This window comes from Piliocolobus tephrosceles, chromosome 8 (genome assembly GCF_002776525.5).
Source record: "Piliocolobus tephrosceles isolate RC106 chromosome 8, ASM277652v3, whole genome shotgun sequence".
Classification (NCBI taxonomy): domain Eukaryota; kingdom Metazoa; phylum Chordata; class Mammalia; order Primates; family Cercopithecidae; genus Piliocolobus; species Piliocolobus tephrosceles.
Window position 1 is genome coordinate 57627628 of NC_045441.1, and position 14591 is coordinate 57642218.

General features: G+C 41.4%; 1 protein-coding gene across 1 annotated transcript in view; it reads left to right on the top strand.

Annotated features, from left to right (window-relative positions):
* The window catches only part of IGF2BP3 (insulin like growth factor 2 mRNA binding protein 3), a 152521-nt gene that overhangs the window by 135596 nt on the left and 2334 nt on the right, over nucleotides 1-14591 (top strand). The window contains exons 11-14 of the mRNA XM_023215981.2: nucleotides 7896-8012; nucleotides 9429-9503; nucleotides 13475-13606; nucleotides 14280-14393. Coding sequence (XP_023071749.1) covers nucleotides 7896-8012; nucleotides 9429-9503; nucleotides 13475-13606; nucleotides 14280-14393 — 438 coding nt within the window. The remainder of the gene's footprint in view (nucleotides 1-7895; nucleotides 8013-9428; nucleotides 9504-13474; nucleotides 13607-14279; nucleotides 14394-14591) is intronic.

Below are 14591 nucleotides of genomic sequence, written 5' to 3' on the forward strand. Positions count from 1 at the left end.
ACAGCCCTTCATCACTATGTCAGAAAGATAACTTTGTTTTTGTTTCTCACAGCAGCAGCCTTGGACGTGTTCCAGGCTAAGACACATGCATGTCTAGGCCAGGCTTTCACTCTGAGGAGGATGCTGCTACATGAGTGTTCTCTGGGGATATTGAAGAGTTGCTCTCTGAAACCAGTACCAGGAATAGTCATTTTTAATAAGTAAATGAATCGTTTTTCTCTCATAGTCATGGGAAATCATGCAACTGACTTTTTAAAAAATTAGCTGCGAGGAAGCTTAAAGCCAAATTTGTATAACAGCATTTTTGGCTTCATCTTATCTTGAGTGTTCAGGTCCCTATGCTCTTATTTTTTCACCTCCTTTGTTTTATCTTTCCAGATTATGTGTATTTTATAAGCAGCATAAAATTCTTTTTGGAACAAGGCCCAGGAAACAAATAATTACAATCATGACGAAATACTGTAGGGTAAATCTGGGAAAGTTACACATTAGGTTTAGTTTGATCATTGAAAAGGTCTTTATCACTACCAGCCTCCCCCAAGTATATTGTTCAGAAGAACATAATATAGACGTTGTTAGTGAGATAAAATATTTAGATCCCACCCTTAATTTTTTAAAAAATGGTCAAGATTAACTTAATGGTCTTGATACAGTGATGAAGCAATGCTAACATTGAGCACAGTTTATAGTCAGTGTTGGCATTAATTCAATTGGTCTATCCAGTTATAAAATAAAAAAGGCCATAAAGGGATAAATGACATATGGTAATTGTGTGACACACTGGGGGCTGAGAGTTACATAGTATCTTCCAAAGAGAGATGCTGTTCTTCTGACTTAAATAGTGAAGAATGAAATAATTTTATTTTGTGTTCTTTGTTGACGAAGAGAAACAGAAGTGATCTGGCCAAGCCGTGCAGGACAGGCCCTAACACAAATCTCCACATAATAGTTTAGTAGGAAGGCAAGTCCTCCTGATGTATGTGTTCTAAAACTGCTAAATAGCCACAAGGGAGATTTCATTTAACTAACAGCTATATTAATACTTGCAGTGTGTTACATTATCCTAGAAAACATGGGGTATGCCAGAGAACTTTGCCAAGTTGTAAACAATATGGTACAAATTTAGTACATCTGTTTATACAGGTGCTGAAGAAACAAATGATTAGAGATGGGTGGGTGATTAGAGATGATGAATTGAATTTTGGGTTAACTCTTACATAAATAAGAGGTATATGATGGAGGTTGAAGATATAAAGGAAGGAATAGAGTTTAAATGATTTTCATTTGTAGGAAGCTAGTTGATATGGTTTGGCTGTATCCCCACCCAAATCTCATCTTGAATTGTAATTCCCACTTGTCAGTGGGAGGTGACTGGATCATGGGGGCAGATCCAAGGGGGAACCCTTGCTGTTCTTGTGATAGTGAGTTCTCATGAAGTCTAAGGGTTTAAAAGTGTGACACTTGCCCCATCCCTTACTCTGTCTGTCTCCCTCCTGCTGCCAAGTAAGACATGCCTTGTTTACCCTTTGTCTTCCGCCATGATTGTAAGTTTTCTGAGGCCTCCCCAGCCATGTGGAACTGAGTCAATTAAACTTTTTATTTATTTATTTATTTTCCTCTGAGACAGTTTCACTCTGTCGCCCATGCTGGAGTAGAGTGGTGCAATCTCAGCTCATTGCAACCTCTGCCTCCCAGGTTCAAGCAGCTCTCCTGCCTCAGCCTCCCAAGTAGCTGGGACTACAGGCACACGCCACCATGCCCAGCTAATTTTTGTATTTTCAGTAGAGATGGGGTTTCACCATGTTGCCCACATTGGTCTCAAACTTCTGACCTCAGGTGATCCACCCACCATGGCCTCCCGAAGTACTAGGATTACAGGTGTGAGTCATCATGACCAGCTAAACTCCTTTATAAATTACCCATTCTTGGGTAGTTTGTTCGTTCTTTTTTGTTTTGTTTTGGTTTGGTTTGGTTTGGTTTGGTTTTTGAGACGAAGTCTCGCTCTGTCTCATCTATACACACCCATCTTATGCAGGTTTAAGATACTTTGCAACTTAAAAGTTTCAATTCCTTTGTCTTCACCTGACAGTTATTTTGCTTTATCTGAAGGTGCTTTATAAAGATTTTCAGAAAGTTCAGTTTTCCGTTTTTCACTAATTCATGTAACGATGCAATCAGATCTTCAAACATAAACTTCTGTGTCTTGGTACAAATAGTTCTAAGAATTTATGTAATAGAACGTCTGAGTCAAAGAGCACAAACTTTTAAAATTGACAGACAATGCCAAATCATGATACCACATGTATTTTATGGTCAATAAATTTATTAAAGAAAGGAAGGAATCGTTTTAGTATAAATCATGCCTTTCACTTTTATGAAAAATAAAGCAGCCAGGCACAGTGGCTCACGCCTGTAATTCCAGCACTTTGGGAGGCTGAGGTGGGCGGATCACTTGAGGTCAGGAGTTCAAGACCAGCCTGGCCAACATGGTGAAACCCCGTCTCTACTAAAAAATACAAAAATTAGCTGGGCATGGTGGCATGCGCCTGTAATTACAGCTATCCGGGAGGCTGAGGCAGGAGAATAGCTTGAACTTGGAAGGCGGAGGTTGCAGTTGCAGTGAGTCGAGATTGTACCACTGCACTCCAGCCTGGGCAAAATAACAAGGCTCTGCCTCAAAACAAAACAAGAAAAAGCAACGTATGATTCTAGACCGTATGCCTAGTATATATTAGTCCAGTTTCACACTGCTGTAAAGAACTACCTGAGTAATTCCAGTACTCTGGGAGGCCAAGGTGGGCAGATCACCTGAGGTCAGGAGTTCAAGACCAGCCCGGCCAACATTGCTTGCTTTCAGTTGTTGCTTTCAGTTCTTAATCTTCATTCTACCCCTATTTTTCAAAATAAAAATAACAGACTGTCTCTGGATGCCCTTTTTAGCGTTTTGATGATCAAAGGTTTAAGCTTTTGCCAACTACGCAAAAGAAATTTCTTTTGACTCACAGGAAGTCATACCAAGGTCAGTGTGAGAGGACAGGGGAAGGCAGCCCCTTGAGTGACAGTTCTAGTGGGTACTTTTCTTTAGAGCTTTCATGTATATTTTTGACAGCTCTGGAGATATATATATATGTGTGTGTGTGTGTGTGTGTGTGTGTATATTTTTTTGATACGGAGTCTTGTGTTGTCACCCAGGCTGGAGTGCAATGGTGCGATCTCTGCTCACTGCAGCCTCTGCCTCCCAGGTTCAGGCAATTCTCCTGTCTCAGCCTCCCGAGTAGCTGGGATTACAGGCACCTGCCACCATGCCTGGCCTATTTTTTGTATTTTTAGTAGAGATGGGGTTTCACTATGTTGGCCAGGCTAGTCTCGAACTCCTGACCTTGTGATCTGCCCATCTTGGCCTCCCAAAGTGCTGGGATTACAGGCGTGAGCCACCGTGCCTGGCAGCTCTGGCTCTATTTTAAAGCATATCTGTACCCACTGAGAGCTTCATACTGGTTTATGAATCCGGCTTAGGAGAGAGAGAAACCCAGGTTTCAATCCTGGCTCCACCAGGTGGTGTGTGACTTCAAGCAAATAACTTAACGTCTCTGGCTCAGTTTTTTCAACTATAAAATGAGAATTTTGTTAGTTTCTAGAAATTGGATCTGTTTTGGGGTACAAATGAGGTCATGCACCGCACCTTACAAAGAGGAGACACAAACTGATCTTGCCACATGGCTGCTGCATACACTCACCCTTGTCAGAGTTATTTTTGCCTCAACCTGAATTTTTATCTCAGCATGCTTTTTACCCATCTCCACTACTCTTGTGTGAAAACAAAGGCAGTATTCAAAGGTACCATAAATGTCTTACCTGGAGTTCTACTGGAATGGAGAAACTGGAATTCCATGGACTGAGCAGGGGCCTTTTTATATGGGGATTTAATAATAATTAGCAGTTTTAAATGTTCAGGCCCTTTTGACTGAGCAGTTCTACTTCTAAGAACATGTGCAATAGAGGTATTTACACAGGGCACAACTTTTATGTACCAAGATTTTATTGAAACATTGAAGTTGGAAACTATGCACACACACTGTAGGTGAGAGAAATCAGCTATGGTGTATCTATTCGAAGAAATACTCTCGTCAAAATGCAGTAGGGATGTTTGAGTGATATGAGAAGATATCCAAGTTAAGGTAAAAAAAAAAAAAAAGCAAATTAGGATGATATTTATTGTATCCATTTCTTATTTAAAATTTTTAATACGTTTTTTTAAACTTATGGAATATGTCTGCCTGACCTTTCTGGTTTTCCATGTCTCTCTTTTCACTGGGCTTCTGTCATTCTTCTTGAGCATTTGGGTTGAAAGAACTAACTACTGAAGCTGTTTGGGTGTAGCACTTACTTTAGGTAGGTAGTTGATTGTAGAAGTCTAAATTACATGTATAAGTTTTTCTGATTAACCTTGGTAATTCCTAGATGAATTCTTGATATTTTCAGATTTGTTAGCACATTGTTGTACTTTAATTTTTCTCTTGTCTAGGTATCCGTTCCCATTTCAATTTTATTGGAAAATAGGCAAAAGTTATTCCTTACATTCAAAGAACCAGCCCTTTTGTTATTTCTGGAGTGTTTTTGTTAAAAATATTTTCTTCAGAGGAAACCAAAGGCTTAAAGTTGTTTAAAAAAAGTAGTTAAGGGCCGGGCACAGTGGATCACCTGAGGTCAGAAGTTGGAGACCAGTCTGACCAATATGATGAAACCCAATTCTACTAAAAAGACAAAAGTTAGCTGGGCATGCTTGTACACACCTATAATCCCAGCTACTCAGGAGGCTGAAGCAGAAGAATCGCTTGAACCCAGGAGGCGGAGGTTGCAGCCAGCCAAGATTGTGCCACTGCAGAGCAAGACTATGTCTCAAAAAAAAAAAGTAAACAATTAACTGAATTTTTCCTTTAAAGATTTAAGATGATATTAGCTGAGATTTTTCTTGAAAAATATAAACAAACAAACAAGGTAAACAATTAACTGAATTTTTCCTTTAAAGATTTAAGATGATAGTAGAGATTTTTCTTGAAAAATGTAAACAAATGAGGTAGCAGAAAGGATACGGCCCAACTACTTTTGAGTGGGATTGATTTTTCACCTGTATCATAGGTGGGAGTCTAGAGAGACAGACTCTCAGATTTAAATAAACACGATTAAAATTCCTACCAAACAGGGCGAGTAAACTGACCTACGGAATGGCCTCCTGGTAAGTCTGCATTGGGGAACAAGCGAGTGGCACGGCCTGTCTGTCTGGTGCGGAATTCTGCCGTTGGTGATCAGTATCTCTCCATGGATTTATGGTGCCTAGTGCTCTGCTCTTTGCCTCTACTCTGGGCTCACAGGAAAAAGTTGGAACCGTTAGTGCCACTAGTGATCTCTGTCTGGGAAGAATGATGTCATTTGGTAGTCAGACATTAAATGGCACAAATTGGTTTCTACATCTAGTAAAGCTGTCATAGCCCAGTGTTACTGTTTTCTTTGGCTGATTTTTGAAAACTGCTTAAAATTTTAAAGATTTCTACCTAGTTCCTGAGATTTTTGAAAGCAAAACTGTTGTCTGCTGTTGTTCAAGACTTTTTAAGAATTTCAGGCCAGGCTTGGTGGCTCACGCCTGTAATCCCAGCACTTTGGGAGGCCGAGGCAGGTGGATCACCAGGTCAGGAGTTTGAAACCAGGCTGACCAACATGGTGAAACCCTGTCTCTACTAAAAATACAAAAATTAGCCGGCCGTGGTGGCACACACCTGTAATCCCAGCTACTCAGGAGGCTAAGGTGGGAGAATCGCTTGAACCTGGGAGGCAGAGGTTGCAGTGAGCCAAGATCACACCACTGCCCTCCAGCCTGGGCAACAGAGCAAGACTCTGTCTCAAAAAAAGAAAAGAATTTCAGAAAAGTGTTTAGGTTAAAAAATTAGAAATTAGGAGCTGTCTTATGGCTGTGTGTATAATACATACTACAGTACTGATGGGTTAACTTGAGTACTTGGGAGCTGAATTTATAGTATTATGCAATAGGAATCTAAGATTCAAGAGAATCCCATGAAAGTGTTAAGTAATTCATGTATAAGTTGTGTAAGACAAAATATCTTCTAATATTTCTAGAAATATTTGCTGATTGGGTATACATAGTGGGTTTTTTCTTTTTCTTTCTTTCTTTTTTTTTTTTTTTGAGACAGAGTTTCACTCTCACCCAGGTTGGAGAGCAGTGGTGTGATCTCAGCTCACTGCATCCTCAACCACCTGGGCTCAAGTGATCCTCCCATCTCAGCCTCCCCTAAGTAGCTGGGACGACAGGCAGGCGCCACCATGTCTGGCTAATTTTTGTAATCTTTGAAGAGGTGGGGTTTTGCCATGTTGCCCAGGCCGGTCTCAAACTCCTGGGTTCAAGCAATCCACCCACCTTGGCCTCCCAAAGTGCTGGAATTACAGGCATGAACCACTGTGTCTGGCTTTTTCTTTTCTTTTCTTTTCTTTTTTTTTTTTTTTAACAAAAGCATATTACTGGCTTCTTCAGTTGTGGCTCATTTCAAACTATTTCTTGTAATATGTGTCTTGGAACTATCCTTGGAAGTGTTTTTCTTACTATATTGTTAGAAGGTAAACACAGTGGAAAATGCATAAATTATGTGCACTGCTTCTGTACTTTAGAACTGTTAGTTGACTGGTAACATTACTGAACCTTAAATTGGCCTTTTTAGGAGCCTAGTCACTGTGAACTCTTGAGTAAATGTGTCCTTTATCCCTGCAAGGACTATTTGAAAAGAGAGTCAGGAAGGGCACAACTGGCTTGAAGTGGGAAGTAGTGAAGGAATGAGATACACAGATAAAATCCATTTATGAAGAACCTTTCAGGAGTTAGCCTTCAAAATATTTTCTAATTTCTTCACGTATAAAATGCAAAGGGGGCTGGGCGCAGTGGCTCACGCCTATAATCCCAGCACTTTGGGAGGCCAAGGCAGGTGGATCATTTGAGCTCAGGAGTTCAAGACCAGCCTGCCAACATGCTGAAACCCTCTCTCTACTAAAAATAAAAAATAAAAAAAAATAAAAAAACCGGGTGTGGTGGCGAGTGCCTGTAATCTCAGCTACTTGGGAAGCTGAGGCAGGAGAAGAGCTCGAACCCGGGAGATGGAGGTTGCAGTGAGCCGAGATTGTGCCATTGCACTCTAGTCTGGGCGACACGAGTGAGACTCCATCTCAAAAAAAAAAAAGCAAAGGCACAGATGGAAGGAATAAGGAATTCTGTGGGAAAGCATCTTATGGCATCTTACCACTAAAGTGAATTAGCTCTCTCCTAATCCTGTCCTGCACTTGGATGTGATAACTATTGAATGACAGTGGTAAGATTTCATACAATTTGGTCATATGTAACAAAATTCAGCTTTTCTCTAAAACTTCACTGTGTATGTGTTTAAGGAGTGAAACCTACATAGATAAGGTGTGGAGCTGGCATCCTTGAGTGCTGTCATGTTTGATATGTAGCCCAGAATTTCATTTACTTGTTAAGAATCTACCTTGAGAGTGGTAGGGGGATCTTACTTAATTTTTAATGCAACCATGTCCCTCTATTCTAATATGATTAAACTTTACAACATCTACATATCTTTTAAATCCATAACTCAGTGACATTTTAAAGTTTAAGGAAACCGTAGAGAAAAGTGAAATTTTAAATACCACTGTTTTCAGGATGACTATATGAGATCTTCTTGATCTATTAGGTAAGCTCCTATCAACTTCTTGTGGTAGCTTTTCCTTAAACTTTCCTAGTATTCCTACTGCATGAGGTGTCCATCCTAAAGCTAATGTTAACAAAAGCCTGATTTGTAGCAAATAAACATGCATGTCCTGGCTTTCTTTTCTAACAGCAATCAGAAACGGAGACTGTTCATCTGTTTATCCCGGCTCTATCAGTCGGTGCCATCATCGGCAAGCAGGGCCAGCACATCAAGCAGCTTTCTCGCTTTGCTGGAGCTTCAATTAAGGTACTCTTCTACCAGCTGTGGCTCTCTGGTTCTTCAAGTAAGTTACAGAAATATGAATCATCTTGCCACTTTATAATTTGAATCGAATGTAGAAGACCCTATTAGGGTTACATAAGGATATGAAGAAAACCCCAAACAGTGGCTCACACCAGGGAGGCTAACTTCTCTGTACAGAAAACACAGTCTGGAGGTGAGCATCAGGGCTGGGTGTTGACTCTGCCCCTCCAAGTCCTTGGACCTAAGTTCCTTCCAAGTCACCTTCCCCAGGTATGGCCTTAGTCCCTCATGGTTCCAGATGACACCATTCAGTGCTCCAAGAATCAGGTCTGTTGTCCAGACAGTAGGAGAGGAGAACACCATAAAGAGCTTTTCTCCTACGGAAGTTTCTTGTTAGCTGCTATGGGATAGTTCTACCTGTATTCCATTGCCCAGAACTTGGCCAGATGAAGTTGAAGGGGCAAAATACAGGCTATGCACAGTCAGCTAAACATTTTGCAACTACAGCAGGTAACATACCAGAGGACAACTAATGGTGTCTGCCATAATAGATAACTGTGTGTTCTGAAGATTCTGTATTTTGATGCCTTATTTAAGGAAAATAAAGGTTGGCCAGGTGTGGTGGCGCACACCTGTAATCCCAGCACTTTGGGAAGCCAAAGCAGGCAAATTGTTTGACCCCAGGAGTTGAAGACCAGACTGTGCAACATGGTGAGATCCCATCTCTACAAAAAAAAATTTTTTTTTTTTAAATTAGCCAGGCATGGTGGCATTCCCCTGTAGTCCCAGCTACTTGGGAGGCTGAGGTGGGAGGAACACTTGAGCTTGGGTGGTTGAAGCTGCAGTGAGCTATGATCACACCACTGCACGCCAGCCTGGGCCACAGAGTAAGGCCCTGCCTCAGACAAAGGCATGTGGTGTGCAGTGTCCTTGAAACTTAGGGTACAGAGACTCCTAGAGTGTGTTGCATACACAGGAAGCCCAAGGAGCTCTGATGCAAGTGAGCCAAGGACCACACTTTGAGCACCACTGGTGTAGTGAACACGGACAATGGAGACAGACCCAGCTCTCCCTCTAGCTCTGTTAGCTGTGTGATCATGGTCCAGGTAACTCAACTTCTCCAGCCTTCCATTTCCGTATTTGTGAAGTGGAGGTAATACTTCATCAGGATGTGGTGAGGATTAGCTGAGAGACTACATGTGGAGGTCTCCATTAGGGCCAGGCACAGAGTAAGTATATAGTATATAGCAGGAGGGCGGCCTAAATGGTGAACCCACAGGAATTGCTGCCTCTCCCTAATTTCCTTCACGAAGGCTTTAATTCTGCATTTCAGCCAATCACGTGAAAATGTTAGGCTGGTTGGCCCAAGATGCTATCAGTGATACCTCAAAGTATCATAACTGGTTGGGTCTGTTACAGATTGCTCCAGCAGAAGCACCAGATGCTAAAGTGAGGATGGTGATTATCACTGGACCACCAGAGGCTCAGTTCAAGGTATGTGCTATGTCCACAGGTAACAAATGCACAAGTACTCCTTAACCTGGCGTCTCCCTTAAATATGTCTGAATCTCAGAAGAGTCAGTGGAAATTCTTATCTAAGAGCAGAGTAGAATCATACTCAAAATTATATTTCAAAATTAACCAAAAGTCTTTGAGAGTTCTGTACTGGTTGCTGGGTTTACCTGTCTCTCAAAGGTGAATTTTGCTCAATGGCTTGTAATCCTATGCTAAGGTGAGACCTTAAAATTTACAAACCTGCCAGGTTAATATGCCTTGGAAACTTGTTTTCAGATGTTTTCTCTCCTGTCCCTGAGATTCCCTAGCCTTGAATTAAAATGCCCCCTTTTTCCTCTTACCCTTGGATTATCTCTGTGAGACCCTGCCCATAGACTCTCTACAAATCTCTGTAATCCTTGGGATCTTAGAGGTAGGAATGGCAGGAGCTCTTGTAGCATTTGTCCTGGTATGAACCATTGCATGTTTATTGGAATTTGAGGTCTTTGGGGCTACAGTGTGCCTTTCAATGTCTACTGAGAGGTGGTAGAGCAGAGACTTGGCAGCCAGGCTGCTAGTTCAAATCCTAGCTCTGCCATTTACCTTGTATGACATTGGGCAAGTTACTTAACCTTTTTCTGTAAAACCAGGGATAAGAGCACCTACATCCTAAGGTAGTTTAAGGTTTACACAATATATGAAATGTTTAGAAAAGTGCCTAACACATGGGCAGCACAAAACTAGTATGCTGGGGGTATTCAGCAGACTATGGATGAACCGGACTAAGACCATGCCAAATTCATGAATATATTCCTTTTAGTGTATGATTTCTCCCATAAAATTTAGTATGGGTATCTTGTCTTAGAACATTTAGTGGCTGTGTAGTAAGAAGACAATTATTTAACCTTAAGCTATAGTTCTTTTTTGTTTTTTTTTGAGACAGAGTCTCACTCTGTTGCCCAGACTGGACTGCAGTGGCGGATCTTGGCTCACTGCAAACTCCGCCTCCTGTGTTCAAGCGATCCTCCTGCCTCAGCCTCCCCAGTAGCTGGGATTACAGGCATGTGCCGCCATGCCCGGCCAATTTATTTTTAGTAGAGATGGGGTTTCACCATGTTGGTTCACCACGCTGGTCTCAAACTCCTGACCTCAAGTGATCCACCCACTTTGGCCTCCCAAAGTGCTGGGATTATAGGGGTGAGCCACTGTGCCCCTGGCCAAGCCTTAGTTTTCTTAGCCTTAAAGTGTGACAGTAACTAGTAACAGTGCATATAGTTCTCTCCCCACCCCACCTCTCCCCCTTAAAAACAAACAAAAAATCACTTTCTTTGACTTCTATTTTCTTTGGGCCATTTTTTCACTAAAAATCCAAAGCTGCTTTCACTTCATTTGCGGGAAGAATGGGAAACGAAGGAGGTGCTTTGAGCTGTGGGTGATTAGGTGAAGAAAGAAAATAATGCGAAGAAATGTATTCCTTCAGAGCAGCCTTGTGATCCAGGCAGTTCAAATCTTAACTCAGAATTGTTGAAAACTGCTTCCTATCCCAAACCTTCAGGGTCACTGTTAGTTTGAAATCTTAAAAGATAAATACAAACATATCTCTTCTTGGTGCTGAGCTTTTACTCTTATAAGTGGAATTACTGTCCTGCAACTCCTATGATGCTTGTATAATAGGAACTTCAAAGTTCTTTCCCTGTATTCTCTAATAAAACTCATGTTTTATAGTTAACTTAAATGTTAACACTTAAGCCATAGTGGTTAAATTTCATTTCTGTGATTGGTGACAATGCTAACTGAATGTTTTATTTTAGAGATCTAAGGAATGGTAAACCTCCTACCCCGTATTTTTTCTTACAAATTCAAGAGCTTCAGTTTTGGAGGATAGTGTATATATCCCTAGTGTGCTTTTGACTGTGTTAAGTAATAGTAATATCTACATCATTGCCCTGAGGCATTAAGGATCAATGGAATATAGGGTATCAAGATGAATTTTGTCTGTAATGCCCTAAAATGAGCTCAGCTTTCTGAATCAGTCAACATGTGTTGGGTACTATTGTTTTTTGTGGTTTACCCTGGCAGTTTGTCAAACCAACTCTCGGGCTCCTTTCTCCTTTACTAATGGTTGTATGTAATAGGTTGTTTATATATAACTTCTAGTTGCATGCAGTAGGTGATAGGATGTATGGACTCTAAATATCAGAAGTCTCTTGGCCAGGTACAGTGATCCACACCTGCTATCCCAGCACTTTGAGAGGCCTAGGTGGGTGGATCACTTGAGTGCAGGAGTTCGAGGCCAGCCTGGCCAACATGGCAAAACTCTGTCTCTACTAAAAATACAAAAATTAGCTGGGCATGGTGGCGGGTGCCTGTAATCCCAGCTCCTTGGGAGGCTGAGGCAGGAGAGTTGCTTGAACCCAGGAGGCAGAGGTTGCAGGGTGCTGAGATCACACCATGGTACTCCAGTCTGAGTGACAGAAAGAGACTCTCTTAAAAAAATTTTTTTTTAAAAAGCCAGGCACAGTTGCTCACACCTGTAATCCCAGCACTTTGGGAGGCCGAAGTGGGTGGATCACCTGAGGTGAGGAGTTCAAGACCAGCCTGGCCAACACGGTGAATCCCCGTCTCAACTAAAATAACAACAAAAAATCAGTTGGGTGTGGTGGCGGGCACCTGTAATCCCAACTACTTCGGGAGGCTGAGGCAGGACAATCGCTTGAACCCGGGGGCCGGAGGTTGCAGTGAGCCGAAATCACACCACTGCACTCCAACCTGGATGACGGGGCAAGGCTCTGTCTCAAAAAAGAAAAAAAAAGTGTCTTGTCTTGATGTTGTAGCCTCTTTGAAATATTCAAAGGAAAAACCACCCTTCTAAGAGTATGAAACACATTTAAATTGAAAACATTTTTCTCAGCAGGTTTCTAACTGGCCCATGTAGACACGAGCTTGACTTTTAGTGAGCCTGGCATAGCTGACTCTGCAGTTCTCAGTCTCTTTTGCTCAAAAAAAAATGAGACCAGGTGTGGTGGTGTGTACTGGTAATAGCAACACTTTGGGAGGCCAAGGCAGGACTCTTGAGCCCAGGAGTTTGTGATGAGCCTGGCAACATAGCAAGATCCCCCATTTCTATAAAAATTAGTGGCACGGTGGCTCATGCCTGTAATTCTAGCACTTTGGGAGGCTGAGGCGGGCAGATCACTTGAGGTCAAGAGTTCGAGACCAGCCTGACCAACATGGTAAAACCCCATGCCTACTAAAAATGCAAAAATAATTAGACGTGTGTGGTTGCAGGCACCTGTAATCCCACCTATTCGGGAGGCTGAGGCAGGAGAATTGCTTGAACCTGGAAGGCAGGGGTTGCAGTGAGCCAAGATCATGCCACTGCACTCTAGCCTGGGCAACAAAGTAAGACTCCATCTCCAAAAAAAAAAAAAGCCAGGTGTGGTGTTGAATGCCTGTAGTCCCAGCTGCTACTCAGGAGGCTGAGGTGAGAGGATCGCTTGAGCCCAGGAGGTTGAAGCTGCAGTGAGCTATGATTACGCCACTGCACTCCAGTCTGGACAACAGAAGGACCCCATCTCCAAAAAAAAGGAAAGAAAAATGCAATTAATTTCTCATGGCCAGCATGAGAAGTTTTTACCTATCACAATTTTAGTACAAATGGCCATTTGCCCACAAAAATTTATTTTTATTAGGCTATTAATTGCCTTTAACTATTTTCGTCAGAATATGGCTTATCCTTCTTCCACCAAGCATTCAGTTGCCTCTACTGTGATGGGTAGTAGTTATTGGTGGTAGTTATTTTAGAACTTTCTAACTGCTCTCTTCTATGCTATTTTCAATAATCTATGAAATGTAGATGTGTCACTGCAAAGGGCTATCCCACTTGGATTTGGGATATCCCACTTTCGAGTTAACTGACCTTTTCCATTTCATACATGAATGACACTAATAGGATGTGTTTTAATCTGTAGGCTCAGGGAAGAATTTATGGAAAAATTAAAGAAGAAAACTTTGTTAGTCCTAAAGAAGAGGTGAAACTTGAAGCTCATATCAGAGTGCCATCCTTTGCTGCTGGCAGAGTTATTGGAAAAGGAGGCAAAACGGCAAGTACTTCAGCAAAACCTGTGCAGTGGTATGAAAGGGAAAGCGTTGAAAGGTACTTAGGAGTTCCAAGTCCCCGAATTTTGGCTAATTTATAAAAAGCAGGACCATCTTGACCAAGGTTTGGAGAAGATTGCCTTTTGTTTCCTGTCTGAGTGTTGGCACCAGCTATTAGTGAAAGTAATGCATCTCTTTCAGATCACTTTGTGTGAGAGGATTATCCTATATTTATAAAGAGCATTTAACATTCTCTTGATAAAACTTTAGCTTTTTATTGAACAGACACATAACAGGAATTTTAAGAATTTCATCTACAGCTCGTTACATCTGTAATGGGAAAAAAAGCAAACTGTTTCTAGTTTCTAATACATATAACTTGTTAGTGGGTTTCAAAGCTATTTATAATTTTGAAGTGACTGAGTACATACACTTTGGAATCAGACTCAGGATTTGAATCTGGTTTTGCCATTCACTTGTGTAACTGGACAAATCAATTTCTTTGGATGAGGCTTAATCATCTTGAAATGGGGATAATTCTAATAACCTCATGGAATTACTAGTGGACTAAATGAAATTTGTAAAGCCATACATACCTCAGTGTCTGGCACACAGTAAGTGCTCAGGAAGTAAGCTTTAAAACTGCCACTTAATGTGATTTATATTTATCTCTTTCAGGTGAATGAACTTCAGAATTTGTCAAGTGCAGAAGTTGTTGTCCCTCGTGACCAGACACCTGATGAGAATGACCAAGTGGTTGTCAAAATAACTGGTCACTTCTATGCTTGCCAGGCAAGTGGGCTCTAAAATGGATAAGCTTTTGTATCTTTCTCAATTGGAAGCAATTTTCCCACAGGTGCTCCTACCTGATAGAATTAGTTAAGATTGTTTGATGATTAAGACTTTTCATCTCCCTTTTAGCAGGTGATTTCAGAGACTACTAGCAAACTGACTAGTATGTATCTTTAATCATCAAATGGATTTCTATTT